Consider the following 23,426-nt stretch of genomic DNA (forward strand, 5'->3'; position numbering starts at 1 on the left):
GCCTTGGACGGTGGAATCCCTGTGAGGTCCCCACCCCTTGTGCTGGAGTCGCTTGGCAGCAGCTTCCCTTCGAGATCTTGCAATCCCTGGAAAGTGAGGCTTTGGTGGGGTGCCACCTTCCTATTTCACCTCGGGTGGTGAAACGGGACAGGCCACACTTCTTTCTACTATGCAGAAGTGGGCAGCACGGGACAGTTTTGTATCGAGGATTTATGTAAGTTAAGCATCCAAGGAGACAGAAGAAAGGAGAAAAAGTTAACTGAGATTTATTACCTGCCTTGGGAAGGCTGTTTTTATTTAAAGATAGAAAGACAATATACACATGTTGTTGGTTTTTTCCTTTTTAAATATATATACATTAGTATTTGTTCATCTGGATATGGTGGTCTTTAGTAGTGTTGTTGTTCAATCTGCCCCTTGTATGCTACTTTCCCACTGACATTGAACCTTGTGCAAAACCTTGCTGAGGTTTGCGCAGCTGCTAAACCTGAGTTATTATCCAACATTACATGCAAACCCTTTCACATACTCCCCACTGAAAACAATAGGAGGGTAATTCCATTAAAATGTCAACCTACAGACCCATTTTTCATTTTCATATATACTGAACGTGCTCTGTATAATCTTAAAGATAATTTTCCAAAGTTCCATCTGGTAACCAGTTTTTCGAGATGACATTTTACATACAACTTAGAATTTTTCTACTTCCCTCTCAAGTATTGATTTTTCTCTAATAGAACCCCCCCCACTCTTTTTCTTGAAGTATATACAAGTTCCTACCAGTTTCCACTCAGATGGGTCAAGGAGGGGGAGGCCCAGCCTGATGAGGCTGAACAGGTGGACTCATTTACAAATCCAAAACTTCACCTCTGGAGCCAAAGGCTTCTTACCTTGCCTCACAGGGTGACAGTACAACCCTGTAAAAATTTGAAGGCAGTGTTGAACACAAAGTGTAAATGGATATTTCACATATTTTTAAATGAACACAGGGGAAGATGCCCTCATAGGAAATATGATTTTCCTGAAAGAAAGCACAGATGCTGAAGCAGTCACTGAAGTACTGGTTTCAGTTGGCAAATTTGTTATTGTTGAGTTTGAGACGGAAATTGAAAGGAAAATGGTTGATGGTATGATGATCTTGAATATGAAATCCTCGTGTTAAAAAAATGGGACGTCTCTGACATTTGTCTTCCCTGCAAATGAGAATGAAGATTAGGTTGAAAAGAAACAAATAGTTTGGGCATTGCCACTGTCAAGTGCAAATTACCATGGGCATTGCAACTTCCCATTTGGACTCTCTGCAGATTTGCAATTTGTTAAAGCGGATTCTCCTTCATGGAGAGCATGTGTTGCGGTGGGGGCAACCAGGACACCCACCTGTTGTTGGGCAGGTTAGAATGTATGGCCACGAAGCTGATAGGGCACCTCCAATGTTGCTGGGGAGAATTTAGTGTTGCCAAGTTTCAATGACTGTTGGGGTGCTTTTTATTCCCTGCGCGCAGCGTTGAGCTTCCTCTTTTCCTGTTTTCCCTTTTGTAGGCTTGCAGATGTCAGTTCTGTTCCTACCTCTAAGTGGGAACAGATAGTCGCGAACCAATGCCTAAGCAACCGTTCACATACTGCAAGCAATAAAGTTGTGGCCAAAATTATGCCAAAAACCAAAAACAAAATTCTGTGTGAACTGTTTTCTGAACTGTTTAGGGGTGTCCTGGAGGTCCTCGACACACAACACATAGTAAAGCGTTACGTGCACAAGGCCTTGTTTTGGAGGCCTTTATTTGTGTATCTGTCAGTGAATTGTCACCTGTTGGTCACAGGTCATTTGTCAGAAAACTTTCTTTCCACAGTTTCCAGTAAACATTCCTGTAACATTGACACCTGCTCATGAAACATTAGCTGTTCTTGTATTTTTTCCTGCAGATCTCCATACTTTTAGAGAATACAGTTGTCTTAAGTTGCAGATAAATTCTCGAGGTTGTGAACATCTTTCAAAACACAATAAAAATAAAGGATTTAAACTTTGTTGGCATACTTATTCCTTATATTTGTAGCTAACACACAAACGGTTTAATGTTAATTGCAGTTCAAATAAAATTAGCTAAACACACAGAATATTATGTAAATAAGCTTATAAATGTCAGTACCCAGGACTGGACTGTAGAATCTAATTTTGGATAGTTCCTGAGCCTTTGCTAAACTGCCGTGGTCTTCTGGGAGACTTGCGTGAGAAAATTATACAGCACTGGGTTGTATACGCATTTGCTTCCAACTTTGCATGAGAGAGAGACAGACAGAAGGATTAAGAGTGAATCAATGTCTCAAGCTATTAAAAGTAAATAATGGAAAGATTATAGTTCTAATCGCTACAGGGGAAAAGGGCAGGCAAAACAGACAGCGGATAATCCTTTTTGGAAGCTACTAGTTCTGCCTAACTGTTCAGAGACAGACATCATTTGCCGTTTTACATGCAAATTTTAATGTTTGGTGGTTCTGAGACGTTTTTGAGAAAAATGTTTGAGGTTTAAGCCTGCACATCATAAGCAGCAAAAGCTTTCTGTTCCTCCTTGAATGGGAAAGTTTAGTTTATCTTTTAAATTTATTTATTTTGAAAAAGTCTAAAGTGTACTTGCATCCTAAAAATAGATTTCAGGGTGGTGGTGTGATTAAGGGCAGTAGCCCCATGGTTTGCTTTGGGTTTAGTTTCCCTAGTCTTAGTTGATGCAGATTTGATCAGTCTTACAGTCTTTGGTCAGTTCTGCATGTTTTGTTTTGTTTTAGCTTAAAGGGTATCACAGCATGGCATCCTATGTGGGCAGGTCCACCTGTCCATGCTTTAAATAAAACATTTGAAAGTGCAATCCTATGCATGCCTACAGAGAGGGAAGTCCCACTGAGTTCAATGTGGCTTCCACGTAAGTGGATTTTGGATTGATTGAGAAAAAGGACAAGTGTCTGAAATAGAATGAAGAAGAAAAAATGAAACTGCATTGCTTCCATTAGAGACAGTGATGGCCACTAACTTAGACAAATCCATGATGACAATGTAAATTCATGATGGCAATACTTCTGAATACCAGTTGCTGGAAACCACAACAGGGGAGAGCGCTCTTGTGCCTGAATCCTGCTTGTGAGCTTTCCACAGACATCTGGTTGGCTACTGTGAGAACAGATGCTGGGCTAGACTGGCCATTGGCTTGATAAGCAGGTTCTTATTATGTTCTTATTGCCATTTATGTACCATATTCCTGACAGTAAGAGCTGTTCGACAGTGGAATTTGCTGCCAAGAAGTGTGGTGGAGTCTCCTTCTTTGGAGGTCTTTAAGCAGAGGCTTGACAGACATATGTCAAGAATGCTTTGATGGTGTTTCCTGCTTAACAGGGGGTTGGACTGGATGGCCCTTGTGGTCTCTTCCAACTCTATGATTCTATGATTCTGTATTTTCCTCCAAGGAGCTCAAGGCAGTGTACATGATTCTCCACTACCCATTTTATCTTCACAACAGCCCTGTAAGGTGGGTTAGGCTAAGAGGCAGTGACTGGCCCAAGGTCACCCATTGAACTTCATGGTTGAAAGGGGAATTTGAACCCTGGCCTCCCAGATCATAGTACAACACTCTGTCTAATGGTCCTTTTAAAGAGGATTGAATGGCTTCATGGAAACTAGTAGCCAAAATAATGAAAAATGGCATATTCAGGGGCAGTACACTCCTGATTATCAGATGCAGGATGTAAACAATCCAGAATGGCTGTTTCCATCAGGCCATGTTTGTGAATGTCATAAATGGACATTCACAGGTGGCTGGCTAATATTAGCGCTAAAATGCCGGACTGGGTACAAATTTGGTTTGAGGTGTCCTGAGGCATTTAATACTGTTGCACATTTATTCATGGTGCTGAATATTAAAATGCAGAAGAGTATGTGCTAACTCCCATATGCTATGTTTATGCTGCAGAAAATGCTCTCATTATTTCACATTCTCTACCTCTATATTGATGTTTATTGATGCCCTTCTTCCCTTCCTTATTGTGGGAAGGTCTGTTTTGTTTTATGAGGCAGAAATTAATTTCTCATGCCTTGTTTTTGACCCAGACACAGGAGAAGAGGGGGTTGGGAGAGAAGAACATTTGTCTTGTGTGCTTGTGTGTGTGTTAAAGAAATAGATGGAAAACAAGTGGATTGGCGAGCGAGAAAATATTTTGTACTACCTTCCTTGGAGCTGAGATTTCTAGTGTAGCATTCAACTCAATTCATCTGAATAAAGTTTGAATATTTTAGATTTTTGTATGGTTCCATATTAAACATTCATCCTGCATTACTTTATAATTTTCCTCCTTTCTTCATGTGTGCAAAACTAGAGAAAATAAATTTAATTTTGATCAGACTGCTTGCTGTACTCTGTGGGGAAAAAACAGGAAATGAGACACACAACCACCCAATGCCTTTGAGATGGGTAATTTTGCTAGTCGTACACATTGGTGCGAAACCCTATTAATTTTTCCTGGATTAGTGTCAGTGATCTGTGAATTCTTCCCCACTCCCACGTCCACTCTAATAAATTTTTTGGTAGTATTGTTGATGCGTTGCTTTTCACGATCAGGCTAATATTTACGGGCACTGGGGAAGGAGCACATGGACCTAAAACATGTAATATAAAATTCACTCTGTTCCCTTGGCTTAAAAAAATAATTGTAATAAGTGAGAGTTGACTTTTTCAGTGTAGGCTGAAGCCCAAAAGCATTTCACTGGAGTGCAGTTACTTACCAATTTATTCACAGTTAGCCCATTTAAATTGCTTAATTTTCTCTATTGCTGTAACTTTTCATGATTTTATACTCCTCTTCCTCCTTTCTCTTTTGCCTGTTTCACTTAATGCCTTCTTATCTACTTCCAATTCTTTTTGCAAATACATGTCTTCTGTACCAATGTTTCAGGCCATTCCTAGGCCTTGATGCAACCCCCTACACTTTCAGCTGTCAAACTCCTTCCTCTTTCCTTCCTTCCTAATGCTTCTTCTTCAGTCATAGGATATCTGTAACCGTTATAGCCAATCAACGTTGCCCTTCTTCGTATTCTTGGGTGCATATGTAAGCTTTCAGTGCTGTTTGGATTAACACTGAAGACTCATTTGGCAATTCCAGCAGAATATAATCATTCTTGATGATTGAGCTCTTTCTTCTTGGACTCTCAAGTGGAGGAAGGAAATGGTTGTGATGACATTGCTGGAACCAGTCTTGGGCATTACTTAATAGTTACATTTCCTCCCACCCTTCCTCCAGGCATCTTAGAGCTCCAATTTTATCATTGTTTTACTCCAACGAGCTACATGATTCAGTGGGAACTCATGACTCTTCGCTCTCCCTTCTGGACATAATGCTAAATGAGTTTGGACTCTCCCTGAAGTTGGGGGGTGCTCCTTGATCCAGCTCTGTCACTGGAGGTACAGGTGTCCTTAGTGACTAGGGTGGAATCTACATACATATAAAAACCGTTCTGAAAATGCTTTTTTAAAAAAAATTTAAAAAGCGTTTTTAAAAATACATTGAATTTTTCATTAGGCTCACCATCTAGTGTCACATTGTATATTGCACTTAGGTAAAGGTAAAGGGACCCCTGACCATTAGGTCCAGTCGTGACCGACTCGGGTTGCGTGCTCATCTCACATTATTGGCCGAGGGAGCCGGTGTATAGCTTCCAGGTCATGTGGCCAGCATGACAAAGCCGCTTCTGGCAAACCAGAGCAGCACATGGAAATGCCGTTTACCTTCCCGCTGTAGCGGTTCCTATTTATCTACTTGCATTTTGACGTGCTTTCGAACTGCTAGGTTGGCAGGAGCTGGGACCGAGCAACGGGAGCTCACCCCGTCACAGGGATTCGAACCGCCGACCTTCTGATCAGCAAGCCCTAGGCTCAGTGGTTTAACCACAGCGCCACCTGGCACTTAAAACACACTTAAAATGTTTTATTTTGCAGCTCTATAGCTGAGTCCTAGGAGTGCCTTTCCCCCCTTATTTCAGCAAGACAGTTGCTGTCCTTTCTGGATCAGGATAACTTGATCATAGTTCGTGCACCAGTAACCTCATGGTCGGATTACTACAGTGCTCTCTACGTGGGGTTGGTTTGGAGGCTGCAAGTGGTGCAGAACATGGCGGTTGGGTTGCTTGTAGTTGTAAGCTACCGTACCACTGGGCATATAATCCCTTACTTTCAGAATTTGCACTGGCTGCCAATTTGCCAGCAGGTTGAGGGTATTGGTGCTAACATAGTCTTATAATTCCTCCTGCAAGTCAAGGTCAGGTTACTTGAGAAACCGCTTTTATCTCTTATAAACCCAGTAAATTGCTGCGGTCTGTAGAAGAGTTTCTCCTACAAATTCTAAAGATTTCAGAAGCCCGCTCTGCAGTAACTCAGAGTAGGACTTTTAGTGTGGCTGCCCCTGTTCTGTGGAATGACATTCCTGCCACAGTACGACTGGCACCCGCTCTTTCCAGAAACAATTCACAACAGTTTTGTTCAGTCTTTCCCAGCTGATTGGGCTGGGTATTTACCATGAGGGTCCACTTGTCAGGATTTTACTCTTGTTTTAAATTTATTTGCTGTTACTGTGTTTTAACTTTTTAATTAATGTACTGTATGTGTAAATTACCGAGAGACAGTGGTTTATAAGGGAATTAATAAACTAATTGTGACAATCATAAGAAACAAGAAACTATGGCTTAGAAGCATTACCATCTACACCAGAGCTTTCCAAATTTTTCATGTTGGTGACACACCTTTTAGACTTGCATCATTTTGCGACACAGAAATTCAGTTTTACTTGCAAACCGGAGGTTAAACTAACCCCTTTCCAGCCCTGGGAGGAGTGCGGGGAGCATTCATGTCAAAAAACCAACACACTGCAGCCAACACACTAACGTGTCCCGACACACAGTTTGGAAAGCTCTGATCTGCACTGTTCATCTCCCTCTCTGATACCTTTTGGCATTTACTTATTTAAGAGCATCAAAATCTCTTAAGTGGTTTACATACATGAAAATTAAAATCACAGATAAAATCAGATGTTTAAAAGCAGGTTGAACAACTCTTTCCTCAAAATATAAACAAAAGCAGCAATGTTAACAAATATACATTAGAAAATAATGTTACATATTAAAATACTGGTTAAATTTACATGTCTGGGTAGGCTTGCCTAGACAAAAAATCCTTTACCAGGCACCGAAAACAGTGCAACAAAGATACCTATGTACACTGAAGCACTGGTTCATTGTAAGTGTTTAACAAACATTATGTGGCTCTTGTAAAAGTGCCAGTTCTGAAGACCAAAGCATTTGAGTGGGCATATAATTGGTGAATGATGGTTTATTGTTGCAGAAACAAGCCTAGTTGAGCCTTTGGTTTGCTCATTCCTCCCCTTATGCGGAGGATTTTGGAAACTTTTGCCTCGACTTTTGCTTAACCGCACTTTAGCATTAAGCCCAAAGCCACGGTTTATTATCCTTGCTTATTTGCCTAAACCACATTTAAGGTTAACCATACAGGATTTTGAGTTCAGTTTCTGTTTGCAGCCATATTGGAAGAAGTGCACAAGCCCAAAGTTTGTGCATTTTTGCACTTAGCCATAGTTTAGCGTTGTCTCCAAACCAGATCACTGGCTTTGTCTCAGGCGCGGTGCTAGGGCTTTTTGCTCCCTAAGCAAAACACTTTCTGGCACCCCGGGCGCATGCGCCATGGCGCACGCACGCCACTGATGCCCCTGCGTCCCCTCCATTGGCGGGAGGAGTGCGGGCCAAGCGCCCGGAGCGCGAGCTTGGGGCCACCTCGCCGCGCCTCTCAGCTGTTCAGTTGAGGCGGCCCCAGGCTGCTGCTCCTTGCGAGAAGCTCCAGAGGCGCGTGGGGATCGCTGGGAGCGCGAGCCTGGGGGCGGGGCTGCCTCCTCCCGCTCTCTGTTCCGCTGCAGCCTGCAAGACCCTGCTGATCATGCTGGCTGACGGGCCAGAAGTATGGGGTAAAAGCACTTAAAACATGGGTAGGCAAACTAAGGCCCGGGGGCCAGATGCGGCCCAATCGCCTTCTAAATCCGGCCCACGGATGGTCCAGAAATCAGCGTGTTTTTACATGAATAGAATGTGTCCTTTTATTTAAAATGCATCTCTGGGTTATTTGTGGGGCATAGGGATTCGCCCCCCCCCAATTATAGTCCGGCCCCCCACAAGGTCTGAGGGAAAGTGGACCGGCCCCCTGCTGAAAAAGTTTGCTGATAGCTTCCATACGATCTTGAAAATGCTAAGGCATTCATATGTTTTTGTTGCAGGAGGATTGTTCCATATGGACTGGCAAATTACAGGGGAAGTTTCAGAGGCAAAAGATCTACAGAGCGGCATCGCAAGAGCTTGCATTCATCAAAGCAGCCTCCATTACGCTGCTCTTGTGCAGACAGATGCGACAAGCAGTGTATGCATTTTTGCAGAACGACCCAGAATGGCCAATGGTAAGATTGTTCATCTGTGACAGGGGTGAGAAGCCCTTTTCTTTTGAGGGACACCATACTGATGGTAGGTGGGGACAGAGTTTATGGTGGATGGGGCTATCCCCTCTCATCTCTTGCATAGCCCCCTTCCTCTCATTTCCCCCTTCTTGCCACTCTCATGAAATTAGCCCAAGGATAATGCATGTTGCATTCTCCTGTTTTATGGTATTTGCATATCTAAAAGGAATTGAGAATAGCGTGAGTATATTTTTTCTCCCTCTCTCATATAAGAGAAACCAAATGAATCAGTAGCAACAGGAAGTAACTTTTCAGGAAGTACTTAATTCAGTGTACAGTCATACCTTGGTTCTCGAACAGAATGCATTTTGGGAGTCCAATCGGCACCATAGCTGCCAAGTCTCCCGCTGAAATATGTGGGATCAGCAGCGGCGCGGCACCGGAAGTCGCTTCTACACATGTCTGGACATGCGTAGAAGCAACTTCCGGTGCCTCTCTGCCCGATTTCCGGTGCCCAGACATGGGCAGAGCAGCACCCAAAATGGAGCCTCCCTGGCAGGTAGGAAATCCGGGGGATTTCCGGGATTTTTTTCTATTCGGGATAACAGCGGGAAACGGATTAAAATCTGGGGGTTTCCCGCGAAAAACAGGAGACTTGGCAGCTATGACCATACTGGCTGCAGCCAATCAGAAGCCCCACCAGACATTCGGTTTCTGAAAATCGTTCGAAAACTGGAACACTCACTTCTGGGTTTCGATCGCTCGGGAGCTGATTTGTTCGGGAGTCAAGGCGTTTGAGACCCAAGGTACGACTATAGAATTCCCTACCACAAATGTGATTATGACTGTTAGCACTGTCCCCTTTCACATGCATCCACAGCTAGCTATATCCTCTTTTGGAGGAAGAGAGGGGAGCTAGCCCTGTTGTATATCGGGGGGACTGTGTGGAGAGAGTCTCTTCCTTTAAATACCTGGGAGTGAAGACCTAACTTGGAAGGTCAGTACAGCCCAGGTAGTTAGGAAGGCCCAACAGAGACTTCATTTCCTTAGGGTCTTGCGAAAGAACAAGGTTGGACAGCAACTGATGATTTCCTTCTATCGGTCCACGATAGAAAGTGTTCTCTCATACTGCATCACGGTGTGGTATGCTGGTTTGACAGCCATGGACAGAGAGTGCCTACGGAGGGTGGTGAAGACAGCACACAATATCGTGGGCTGTCTCCTGAGTCCACTAGATGTTATTGCGGGAGACCGTTGCAAATTAAAAACTAAAGCTAGATAAATATTTCGGATGAAGAAATTGTGTGGTAATTTAAAAGCCCCAACTTTCTTTTCCATAGTAATAATGAGCAACTGAACAGCAGAGAAGAAACAGATCCCCATCAAGAAAAGGAGCATATATCTGTAGCCCAGGAGAATTTTCAGCTTCTTCAAGTTGGAGAGGTGCAGTCTATGTTTTAATTATATTGTGCGCGTAAGTGGCTAAAATGTTTGGAGGGCAAGTTAATATTTTGATAATTGTCAAGTCTGTTAGTTTAAAGAAAAGGCCTAGAAGCGGATAGCAAGCATGTTTCTACCTGATCATGTGCATATTTAAGGCACGTTTTAATCATCCCTGCTCTTCCAGCCAAAACATGAAATTGGCTTGCCTCAAGGCAGAAGTGTTGTATGCAAAATGTAAAGTGTTTTCTGTTGACTCAAATGTGCAACCAAACTCAACCCAATAGCTTTGTGTGGTGCAAACCAAGAAGCATAACCTAAAATAATTTTTTAATATAATAATTTTTTTAATACTGTGTTATTAATAACAACATTTAGCACTTCAAAGTGCTTTATATCACATACCTCAGTAAGCCTTACAAATGCCCTATAATAAGATGGATCAGTTTTATTACTCCTACAATTGAAGTTGGAGCGGGTACAGTGGTACCTCGCAAGACGAATGCCCTGCAAGACGAATTTTTCTCAAGACGAATGCGTTTTGTGATCTGATGGTGACTCCCAAGACGAATTCGTTTTGTGAAAAATTCGTCTTGCAAATTGCGTTTCCCATAGGAATGCATTGAAATTTAATTAATGCGTTCCTGTGGGCAAAAATAAAAATAAATAAATTTCAATGCATTCCTATGGGAAACCGCGATTCGCAAGATGAATTTTTCGCAAAACAAATTGACTTGTGGAACGAATTAAATTTGTCTTGCAAGGCACCACTGTACTAAGAAACAGTATCTTGCTCAAAGCCATCTGCTGAGTTCCTGGCAGGGGTAACCTTTCAGCTGTGACAGGGGTTTCCCACTCCCACATCTTGGCCTTTTTTGCTTCAGTATCACCAATGAGATAGGTCAGGCTGAAAAACTAAGACTTGATGACAGCCAACCAGTCACACTACCTCACGACCGAGCAGGAAACTGACACTGGGTTTCCGATATGCACAGCTAACCTTCCAAACATTGCATTAGACCAGCATTTCCCAAGCTAGTGCTCAAATCATCTGGAGGGCACCAGCCTGGGGAAGGTGCCCCCTCCATCCCACTAATTTCACTAATCTAGCTAGGTGGACCAAGGGTACATTACGCTAACTTCATGTTTGTGGGATCATTCCTGAATGAAAGTAAGTAGAACTCCCCTAGCCTAAGGTCTAAGGAATATGCTGGCCCATCCAGAAATGAGAGATGTGTGCGAAGATAGTGGCAGCAATTGCAGTAGGACTTGCCGGCAGCCCACTTTGAGGATGAGCAGGGGAGGCTTGCTGCAGCACCCTCCCTTCCCTGCTCAGAGCTGACCTACTTTAAAACTAGTTGTGGACTAAGGCACTATGATAACTAAAAGCAGTTCCTTCCATGCAATGATGTTTACTCCGATTCCATTCTCTTTGCTAGAATGGCAGTTGATTTTTGTGGTAACATATGGCTAATAGTTCTCAGAAATTTAATTTTCTGGCACTGTTTGCTACATTTCTGGGTATATATATTTATAAATGAAGAATTATTCCACAGCAAATGGCGCAAAAAGTTGCATAAGTATTCTGTTCTTAGTTTGTTCCTGAAAAGCCCATGTCATCAATCAAAACGAAATAAAAAAATCGGTTTGTGTGGGGGAAATTGGAGCGAAGTCTTGTCTTGCAGTAACCACCAGAAATGAGCTGGATGGCTTGACAACACTTAGCTTTGCAGTATGTCCAGACACCTAGTAAATACATTTTTTTCTTGAAGTCTTGTATGGAGCAGGGGTCTTGTGGGATCTGTAGCTGATCTGTGCAGACATGAAAGCAGCTCTAACCACTCCACCACACAGGCTCTCAGTGCTTGTTTCATTTATTTATAAAATAACCCTTGCTTTTGGCCCTCAAAAATAATGGTGGATTCAGAATACTGTACAAAACAAAATTTCAACAGCATTTGGAAAAGCCTTTCATTGTGCATTTTTCTTTCACAGGTATGAAGCTGAGTACCTACTAGCTAAGATATGAAACTCACTGAAGATGAACAAATGTTCAAGACTCTCAAATGGATTATCTAGCTGCAGGTGTGCCCTTTTCCTGAACTGATGCAATCTTGAAAGTCGACAATGTACCTACCTGGAGGAAGTGTTACTGAACTGCAATGTTCTGGCTCGTTTCTTGCTTGAGTCTTATACACCCCACATGATAATGACATCCATGATGACATCCATCAATTTTGGAAAGCAACATTTTTGCTGTTTACGGTCCCAAGAACAGCCCCCACTGGCAAAAAAGAAAGAAAGGGGAAAAAAAAATAAAGATTCAAGGAGTGAAAAACTTTCCTACTCTGTCAAGAATGCAGGACAGGAAAAAAGAATGCTTCACTTTTTTGCTTGTCATGTGTATGAATGTCCAGCTTTTCACATGCGGTTGTCATGGGACAAATTGGGACATTGGAACAGTACCTATATTTGATATTCTGGTCACTTTTTTTTTTTAAAGGCACCCTTTTCTCCATAATGCTGTTCAAACCTGTCTTCCTATTGTAATCTCAGTGGTGAAGAAATGTAAATGACAATATCTATGCAGATTGAATATGAATGGCTAATATTAATATAATTATAACATATAGCAAGCTAACAGTATACTGGGAGTATTTCATAGGTTATTGGATTTAGGCACCAATTATTCCTGCACTGAAATGGAATTTTACAACAGATCTACTGGATAGATGTTGAGAGAGAAGAACACTAGTTTATCCATCCTATTCACTCTGCTGCCCCGGGGTGAAGAAATTCTGAAACATTAAAAATGCATTTGAAGGACATACAAAGCCATATATTAGCCCTTAATTCAAATTGCTAGAAGGACTGGCTGGGAAAATACAGTGATGGGAACTGTTAATTGCAATTACGAAAGTTCATTTTTGAGGAACAGACGAAGCAGAAGAATTGGATGTATTTCTACACAATCAATGGATGGCCTTTTTGAATTAGTTGGGTGCATGTTAAGAAGACTGCGGAAGAACATTCACCCAGTGTTTGCTAAGCAGAAAGAGGAAAAAGACATTCATTACTGGTAGTTGAGAATCTTTCAAAGGATACTTTCATAAAAATGGATTTTTCTTTAAAAGTCTATTATTTTACAAGAACATAGTTCTAGAGACCACAGTTAAGACTGTAGGCTGAACTGATGAACTTTTGGGCTCATTCAGAAAACGTGCACATCCCCAAACCAGCTATATAAAATTTGCAAAATAAGTAACGGACATTGTTTTCAGCAAGAAAGGAAGAGATCTTTTGTCTATATTATATATATATAGTATATATATATGAATATATTACATAAATAAATTATTCTACTTATAAAAGTAAAACACCTCTCTCCATTATCACATTTATACTAGTTTTCTATTTTTCTGGCCCCAATTTGGTGTATTTTGTTGAGATGTTGTCTATTTATTGTCCTGGCAAATAGCTTTTCTTACTGTGTGTGTTTCTTTTAATTACCTCAGTGGGGAAATCAATCTTGTTTCAAGGAACTAACCTTTTGTTATGAGGTAGATTGCTATCTGAGGTATATGTGGTATATTTTAATAACCACAGATTTCTTTTAGAAAGTCACAATGTGAGTGTGCAATGTGAGCATATGGAACTGTTTTTAAAGCAGGCCCTTGTCGTACAGAATAAGGTTCAAATCCAGCTGGAGCTTTGCCCGCTTCCAGTTGTAAGAAAAAGATGCTCTTTGTGTATTTCATGTGTATTTTATTCTATCGCTATTTTCTACAGACTCGGAAAATGCAGAAAGGTGCACAAATCTTTCATCTGGCAAACCCTCAGCCCCACCCCAACCAATGACTTCATAGCATTTGAGTGCATGCAGTCTCTACCACTGAGAGCCATTGTGGTGTAGTGGTTAAGAGCGGTAGACTCGTAATCTGGGGAACCGGGTTCGCGTCTCCGCTCCTCCACATGCAGCTGCTGGGTGACCTTGGGCTAGTCACACTTCTCTGAAGTCTCTCAGCCCCACCCACCTCACAGAGTGTTTGTTGTGGGGGAGGAAGGGAAAGGAGAATGTTAGCCGCTTTGAGACTCCTTAGGGTAGTGATAAAGCAGGGTATCAAATCCAAACTCTACTTCTTCTATCCAGAAAGTCCTTCATTTTAGACATTAACCTAATCATGGAATAGAACTGTCCACTAGGTGTGTCAGTGCGGATCAAACAGTTCTGGACCTCAGACCATCATCTAGAGTCATGGTAGTCAACTCAGTGTCTTCCAGATGTTTTAGACTACAACTGCCATGAGCATTGTCCGGCGTGGCTCATGGTCAGTGATGATGGGAATTGTAGTAGCTCCTGAGAATAAGTTGATCATCTTTGACCGAAATGCTAGGCACTGGATATGTCGCTTGTGTGCTTACCTCTTTCCAAAAATCCAGCTGCCTTCTGGAATAGACACATAGGAAGTTTGACACTGTTGTAAGGGTACTTAGGCAGCTGAGTATTTTCTGTCACAACAAATCTTTTGACCATATGTAAAATGTGCCAAAAAAATGTCCAACATTATGGCCCCAAATTTCCCCAGTATGTGGCCTTCAACATATAAAGAAATCTATGTCATCAGGTAATGGAATTAAATACATGTCAATGGTTTAATTAGAATATCAGTTTCCCCAAGGTTCCTTACAGTACCAAATGGTTTGATAAGAGTTTGGCATCCCCAAACTGCGGCCCTCCAGATGTTTTGGCCTACAACTCCCATGATCCCTAGCTAACAGGACCAGTGGTCGGGGAAGATGGGAATTGTAGTCCAAAACATCTGGAGGGCCGAAGTTTGGGAATGCCTGCTATAGACAATGAAAATCCATTTTCTGTAATCCAGGTGTTAATTAGTGTAGCAAAAGATCAAATTGAGCAAATATGGTGTCTCCAAGCCAGGTAATTAGTTATATTTGCATCACATAAGAAGAATGGAGATTCAAATTTAGTTGTGATTAATTTATTCTGTTAAGTTTGATGAGGCTCAATGATGAGATTAAACTGGCTCTTCATTGAGCCCAGGTAAATCACAGGTCAAAACTTGCTTCAACTCCTATGGAACCTGTTTTCAATTAAATGGATTGTAGAAAATTTCCACGGTTTGTTTAGTTTGGCCTTGTTGGATTGCTACCACCTCTACCTGAGTAACTTCGCAACAACATATTGCAAAATAAAAGGTTTGTGATTTACCCAGATGATATTAATCTCAATATTTTAGGCTACAAGTTCTTTGCATCACACTTGATTAAGCCTAAATTGCCAGCAGCCATGACAACTTTCAGCTTTGGGTACGGATTCTGCTGTTGAGTGCCAAGCGCTTTTGACGATGCTGTTATGTGGTGGTCCTGCTTCTGGGAACCTTGGCCAAATCATGGTTCTGGTACATAAAGTCTTATTATCAGGCACATAATTAAAGCAAAAACTGCAAACATTTTTTTAAAAAAAGTTGCAAAACTTCTCTAGCGACTGTTGGGAATAAAGGCATGCTTTTTAAAAAATAAAGTGTTATTAGCTTCTCCATAAAATGTCTAAAGTAAGCAAAAAGTTAAAATAGCCTTGTTGGTGATGTCACAGATGCTAGCCAACAGGCACTTATTTCAGTCAGCTTTCCTTCAGTTCAAAGCAGGGGTCTCCAAACTAAGGCCCGGGGGCCGGATGCGGCCCAATCACCTTCTAAATCCGGCCCGCGGATGGTCCAGGAATCAGCATGTTTTTACATGAGTAGAATGTGTTCTTTTATTTAAAATGCATCTCTGCGTTATTTATGGGGCATAGGAATTCGTTCATTCCCCCCCCCCCCAATATAATCTGGCCCCCCACAAGGTCTGAGGGACAGTAGACCGGCCCCCTGCTGAAAAAGTTTGCTGACCCCTGGTTCAAACTGATCTAAGTCCCCCCTCCCCGACCTTCCCCGTTTCTAGAATTCACCCCAGTACATTTTTGAAGGGTGAAGGGTAGTGACAGAGCTATCAAATTATTTCCATCCTTCTTAAAATGTTAGGCTGAGTCATAAGGAGAAATTGTAGAACTTACTACCGAACAAAGATATGTCTCGTTTTGATTCAGCCAAAAGGAATGCTAGTTTGTGAACCCTGGCTCCTGTTAAATGAGATAAATATGAAGCTGAGTAGATTTAGTTTGCATCTGAATGAGTAGCTTAGCAAGAAATTTAAAGGGATGTCATGTCTGTAAACAAATTCCAATGGTAAAAATCCACAAAGTGATTGAAACATGATTCTCTTTGTTACTTCTGGGTTAGTGATGCTTCTGCCTGGGTAATTTATTAGCCAAGTTTCTGAAGGATGCAAAACTTGCCGCATTATAGTGCCATAATTCATTTTGTCTTGGATATGAATGGATCAAAGGCAGCTGAAACAGTTCAAAGCACAGTGATTGGCTGCAGCTTTGCGATTGCCATCCAACTATTTATTTGATGCAGGGAAACTCAACGAATAATGACTCTTCCATACCAGTAACATATTTGATTCCTTCGCAGGCTAGCCACAAACAGGCTGAAGGAAGTTCTTTTGGCTCTTCAACTGCACGATGCAGGCTTAGCGGTACTCTGTTTCAATTTGGATTTGTAGCTCTGTTGAGGGATAAACTATAGTTCCCAGGAGTCATTGTGGGGTGGGTAGGTGCTTTCAAAGGCACAATGGCCAGTATCTCACTGTAAGTGGCTGGAGGACATTTTTTTCTTTTTGCCCCAAGTGGGGAGGGGGCATATTAGTCCAAACCTCACCAGAAAGTGATCCGTCTATGATACAGAAACATAGGAATTATACTGAATCTGACCATTTACTCCATCCATCTCTGTATTGTTTACATACCAACTGGCACTGGCTTTCCAGAACTTCAGATGGGACATTCCCAGCCCAGTCTGAAGATACCAAGGGTTGAACCTCGGACCTTCTTAATGCAAAGCAGATGCTCACCCCTCCTGGACACTAGATTACTCCTCGTTCGTCCTTTAGTAAAAACCAGACCAATGACATGACTGACTATGCGTTGGACCTACGATCAATGTCTTGAGGCAGCCCCGTGGTTGACGTATTGCCCATGAATCTCTGAGCTGGACCTGAATAAATGACAAGCTAAAATCCTGCAGTTCTCCAAACCACACTCGAAGACTGGTCTCTAACACATGAATCAGGGCAAGTGGTATCTGCCGGTCACCCAACACTTGATAACAGCCCCTCACATCTGGCACCCAGCCAGATTGGTTTCCTAGTGATTATGATGGAACCCCTGTGGTCAATTGCAATACCCCTGATCCTCCAATCTGGCCAAGTTACCTAATGAGGCACAACTGGCTTACCTGCTTGGGCCTCTGTAATGCATGCCAGGCCAGCCCCCTCATCCACGATCAAATCCTGGCTGAGCAATGTTTTATTATGGACAAACTCGGTATTGACCGGCAACACCACCAGACTTGAAGGGTAAGCCAGCATGACTACGCAAGGCTACTTGTAGGCTCTTGGGTGCTCTGGAGAGGGAAATAGAAACCAATTGCCTATGCCCTCCCCTCTGATGGTAAAAGTCTCCCTGAGCACCCATACTCCCCATATTAACCCAGATCAAAAGGCCTGGGAAAATTAAAAAGTCTTTCAGTAGTGCCGAAAGGACACCAAGGTTGCACCTCTCTAGGAGAGCAGAGATGAGAGGGCCTTTACTCCAGTAACCACACCTCACTAGGATTACTAAACAAACAACACTCTTCAGATTGGGGTTTTTTTTGGGGGGGAAAGTACTTCCAAATGTAGCAGAAAACAAAACATCAAAGGGGAAGTGGGTCCCTTTGGCCATTTCCCCAAATCTTGAATTCCATCCCTCTTTGAAAGGTTTTGATGCTCAGGTGCCCATCCCAACTGATAAGATTTTCCTAGTGCCTCCAGAGTATGGGGGGGGAGGGGTTTGTGTGCATTTTACAGGGCAATTGCATTATCATCAGTAAAAATCTGAGGCTAAATTGCTTGAGGATTATTTATGGAAACCTATTTCCCTGTACTTATGTACCTAGTGCCCAGATCTTGTGAGATTTGCTGTAGCCCATTAGAGGCAGTGTTAGAGCAGAACAATCAGCATTCTAAAGTAGCAGCACAGTGCAAGCTCATTGATACGAGGGATCACAAGTATCAATGCTGCTAACAGAGTTTACTGGCCTCATATATATCCATAAAATCAAAGAGTTGGAAGGGACCAGGAGGGCCCTATACTGTAGTCCAACTTCCTACAAATCAGGAATATTTTGCCCAACGTGGGGCTCAAATCCATGACCCGAAGATTAAGAGTCCCATGCTCTATCATCCAAGCTATTTCAGATGGTAATCTCAGCAAGTAAATATCAAGGTGATAGACCCACCATTCTTCTGGGCCTGGCTACAAATACAAATCAGGTATCTATAAGCATGAAAAGGTTGGTTAAGTAAAGGGAACTACGGAAGAGGGTTCAATGTCTAAAAGAATGCTTTAGAGAGCCTGATCCTGCCCATCAGCTCATGGAATTCCCTGCCTTTAAAGCCTCCTCTCTCTGGGTTCTGAGGCTGCCCTGTGCAAAAACAAAACAACCATGAAACTCTCTGGTCCAGGAAATTTGGGTCAGAATAAAGCTCCAAAGAGTGCAATCTCAGCCACTATTAAGCTGAGTAAACTAACACAAAAGTGTTTCCTGACCAATGGAACAATGTGCCACCGCTGTGGACTTTAAAACTTCTTAATCCCTTTGTTAGAATCTGCTACGGCAGCAGTCAAGGAAAATGTTAAATACACAGAACAAGATCTGTTTCTGTAGCTATGCTGAAAAGAGAAAAGAGATTAGAAATACATTTCTCTCTATGTATGGAAAAGGTTTATAGAACAGCAAAATCTTTCAGGATTAAGTGGTTTACAATATACCAGGCAATTTAAACAAAGAATATTGAAATTCTCTGTTTACATTATCTTGGTATTTTACTGAGCTGCTTTTTTTTTTTTTTAAAAAAAAGCACTTTCTGCTAATAAAAGCTCTACTTGCAGTGTGTTTGTGTGTTTGAGGGGCAGGGGAGAAGAGGAAGGGAACATTTGGGTTGTCCTATATTTCCAAAGCTTCTTAAATAATAAATTGGCAACACCTAGGCCACTTTTCACACTATACAATTAAAGCACTTTAAACAGCCATAGCTTACTCCAAAGAATTCTGGGAGCTGTAGTTTGTTAAGGGTGATGAGACATGTTGGGAGACCCCTATTCTCCCCACAGAGATACTATTTTCCAGAGTGGTTTAACAGCCAATCCTTCTTCTGAGGGAACGCTGAGAATTGTAGCCCTGTGAGATATCCCTACTCTATATGTGGACTGGTACTATGAAGCAGGGATGGCCCCACTGGCAGATCTGCATTTGGGGATGCCCCTTCTCAACCAGCAATGAGTTCTGGGTAACCACTGTTATCTTCTTCAGTGGGGTTGCTCCATGACAGAGCACAACACTTTTACAACATATGTGCTACTGATGGTCGAACTTTGGGATTGTAGAAATATTTACAACAAAAAAATAATCAATTTGAGTCGTGCACTCACTAGACCCAAAATTTTTGAGCGATGTGCGCTAAAGTTGTTTCTGGGGCCCCTTTGGGATTAGGGGCCCTGAAGTTTAAGCTTTATTAGTTTCATAGTAGACTTGCCCTTGGCTGGCCCGCCCATGAGGCACGGTGAAGCAGCTGCCTCAGGGGGCAGATTTGACTTCCAAGGAACTGCCTCCTATGCTTGTCGGCCTCCTCTTCCACCCCCCACTGCTGGCTCCTCTCCTTTTACTCTGCCACCAGCTTCCCTGCGCAGGGGCGTAGGAAGAGGGGGGCGATGGGAGTGCAGTGCCCCCGCCCGTGCGATCCTGGTGGAGTGCCATTGCAGCTGCCCCCGCCTGCGCTGGGTGCCCTGCCCCCAGAACGCACACCCCACCCCTGCGGGCGGTGCACCACGCCCCCAGAACGTGCGCCATGGCTCTGCGGGCAGCATGCCCTTCCCCGGAACATGCGACACACCCCTTTGGGCGGCGCTCCCTGCCCCTCCTGCTCTCCTCCCTCGGTGCCAGAGCATGAAGCTCCGCCACTGTCCCTGGGTTGCTGTCAGAGGCTGGCTGGACACTGAGGAGTGGTGGCTGGATTCTGATGAGTGGGCACTAGGAGAAGTGGGGTTGGAAGCTGACTTGGAAGACGGGATTGGTTAACTTGGGGAACATGTAACAGCCAGGTGGATGAGGGTCAGAGACAGGAGAAACTGCAGGTTCAGAGAGTGAAGAACAGTTGCAGGAGAAGGGAGGGAGAGGTCAGGCTGGTGGAGGCTTCCACATCTCCTCCTCCTGCCCCAGGACCAGAAGAGGATTGAAGTGGGAGGAGCAGAAGCAGGTTACATGCAGGTAGAGTCTTTGTCTGCTTAGAAAAGGGGAGATACATAAGCTGAGGTTGGGAGCGGGGTCTCTCTGTTGCGGCAACTGCCTCATTGGGTCCACACCAAGGAGCACCTGAGAGACACAGGACTAAAGGATATGCTTTCCCCTAACTTGCAAGTGCACTTTTGACAATACAGAGTTAATTCCTCCCCCAGTCATTCCTTACCTGTCATCACCATGATAAGTACCTCCAATTCCTCAAGTGCTGGTTGCTGTAGAGGAAGGGCAGTATTTTCTGTTTTATCTTGGGCAGCAAAACGCCCTGGGCTGAACCTGCTATGAATTCATTTCACCAAAAGGAACTATTGACATGGATGCCGGTGGCTGACAGGGTCTCTATAGCACAAGTCTGACTATATCCTTATGGCATAAATATCTCTGGAATTAGTTATTGCAGAAAAAATAACACATATGTTAACTGTTCTCTAAGGGACACGAAGTTCCTGGTCATTTCTATTCAGGACGGTGGGATTTTATTTCATATAGTTTAGGTTCAGATTTTCATGTATCTCTCCCAACACAGTCTAGAGAAATTTGGTTGCCAATATTTTAGTTTGGGTGGTATTAAATAAAAATGTGTTCAGATTTTGTTTGCTCTGCCTTTAGTTGGATATATTGTTGAATTTTTGTTATTCTTTACTTGTCTGCATAATAATTTGAAAACTAATAAAAGATAATTTTTAAAAAGATAATTTTGGGATGGGATTTATTTAATTGTCCCGGCACAACTATTCAAAAGTAAACTCCCCGCTCTTGTATTAAGCTGTTTACACTGCTGCTTCTTTAATCGGAACTGGAAACAATCAAAATGAAAGAATAATTTGTGCAAAAAGTTCGCTAAACAATAATAAACTTGTCCCAAGATCTCAGAATGGGGCCATGACTGAGACACTGAAAACAAAACAGAAGCGCACCCACAAGTACAATGACAGAAACTTTTCGTATAACCTAGCATCAAAACAGGGAACCAACAAAACACCGATAAACATCAGCATTTAAATCCAGCATTTCAAGCTAAGCTATTAGTTCCACATGGAGGAGGGAGCAAATTCTACAGAGTAGCCTGTATCTGTTTCTTATAAAATATAAAGCATTTTGGGCCTTTCAGAACTTTGCCAACTCAGTATGGAATTGATTAATGAATTAGAGTCGGTTAATTACAATTGGGCTTAAAAGGCCATTTAGTCCTGAAACATCAGGACTGTTTTGCTTGATCCAGTTAAGGCCCATTAACCCAGTATTCTGCTTCCATCAGCAGCTAGCCAGAAGTTTGCAAACTGGGTACTTTTCTGCCATTTTCTTGATAGAGTTAGCAGATAGCCAGTTAACCTATTTTTGAGACATGAAAAGACTTGTGCTGAATTCACTTTGTCAGGCGATTTATTTTGAGGGTACATATATTGATGACCGCCATATCAATTGATGGCATGACTTTGGGAATAAGGCATTGCAGCTCTTACAACACAGCTAGGGCTTTCATCTGGTGTCAATGGAGTTTAATCACAATCCCACTACAAGCGAGCAACTGTTGGCTAATCAAGTGATGACATAAACCAGCTTTCATTCAGTAAGCAGTTAAGTGGGTAACAAACCAGCTTCTTGGAGAAAGATGTGGTGGCTGGGCCAATGCCTGCCTTCAAAAAGACAAAGACTGACATTAACCAGCACTCCAGTGCACAACAGGAGCCTGGTGAAGCGAAGCCCTTTTTCGTTCAGCCAGCAGCCAGCCCTATTAAAAGCGCAACATAAAATCTGGACCTGCTGCAAGGGGAGGCAGGGACTGACAGTGAGTGTACCTTGAGGGAAGACAAGGTCTGTGCCCTTGCAACCCCTCACTCAGAATGCTGAGCACTGGGTCACAAAATAATAATGCAAATAAGAATAAGATTTGTCATCTGCCAGTAGTGGTGTTATGGGAACTGCCCAGTTGGTGCCTGTGATATCTGCATAAGTATCTACAGTCCAGACAGCTCATATAATTGCAATGGTCTTTTTAGCTGGGGCAATTTTCTTTTCTAAGCAACGATATAGCACAGTTTGACTGTTGGGAGCAAAGAATAAAGGCATGCCCCAAATAGATGGAGTTCCTTGTGGAAAGTTCTTTGGATTTCATGCACCAACTGTGCTTTTAATGTTGCAAACTGATTGTCTAGCAAAAGTTCTATAAATCTAATGCCATTTAGAGTAAGCGTATCAAACCTAGGCACTGCTGTATTTTAATGCATTTAAAATGGAAAATATCTCAGGGAAAATTCTCCCACCAGAGTGCTATTCTACCCCCAAGAAAACCAGTGGTGAAATTCCCAAAGGCAGCAGGATAGCAGGCCAGGAGGTTTGTCTGCTGTGCTAAGTCGGCTACAAACTCACATCTGGCTGATGAACTTGCGAGACCTTGTTGAAGTGAAACCCAGGGGAGCTTTTGGCGGAACATGCTCTCAGATAAAAGCTGAGCTTTGCTATAAAGCAAACAACCCTCAGGGCCAGTAAATTTGCAACAGCCTAGACATGAATGAAACATGCTCCAGGAAAATGTGTGAAGAATGTCAATGGTCAAAGGTTTTTAAGGAAGAGTTATTGCACGCTACTGAGCTCTGATAGATCTGGTTATCACAAAAACGACATTTTATGTATTCAGCATGTCAAGACAGAGGAAGGTTGCAGTCCAAGGAAGAGGAAGATTCACATAGTGAAAAATCACAGATGTGAACAAAGATAGGGTGGGCAGACTTCTGAGATCTACTTAGTTTTCCACTAGAACCCCAAGATCTACCAACCACAGCCAGCAAAAGACAAACATGGCAATTAAAAACCAGGGTGCCTCTGAGCATATTCTGAGCATAGCACTTTATTTTCACTTAGAGAAATGATTGGAGCCTTCTGCACCTCCATTCGCTTTCTTAATTTCAGCTGTCCAATTTAGCTGGGAAAAGCCATTTGGTTGTTGCCATGTTTAAAGCAACTGGGAGTTGGAAACTCTTGTCAAGCTGCTATAAATCAACCAATAGATCTCGGCCAATCTTTCCCCCACCCCTGCTTTAA

The 23,426-nt window shown here is 42.6% G+C and overlaps 1 protein-coding gene across 2 annotated transcripts in view; it reads left to right on the plus strand.

Moving 5' to 3' along the window:
• The window catches only part of EDN3 (endothelin 3), a 36,790-nt gene extending 24,371 nt beyond the window's left edge, over positions 1–12,419 (plus strand). Inside the window, exons 3-5 of one of the 2 annotated variants that reach the window (XM_060277322.1) lie at positions 8,311–8,487; positions 9,825–9,958; positions 11,920–12,419. In XM_060277322.1, coding sequence (XP_060133305.1) covers positions 8,311–8,487; positions 9,825–9,945 — 298 coding nt within the window. In that variant the 3' untranslated portion in view covers positions 9,946–9,958; positions 11,920–12,419. The remainder of the gene's footprint in view (positions 1–8,310; positions 8,488–9,824; positions 9,959–11,919) is intronic. The other variant, XM_060277323.1, reaches the window with a different exon arrangement.
• Positions 12,420–23,426: the final 11,007 nt, after the last annotated feature.

Source organism: Zootoca vivipara, chromosome 7 (assembly GCF_963506605.1).
Source record: "Zootoca vivipara chromosome 7, rZooViv1.1, whole genome shotgun sequence".
Taxonomy (NCBI): Eukaryota; Metazoa; Chordata; class Lepidosauria; order Squamata; family Lacertidae; genus Zootoca; species Zootoca vivipara.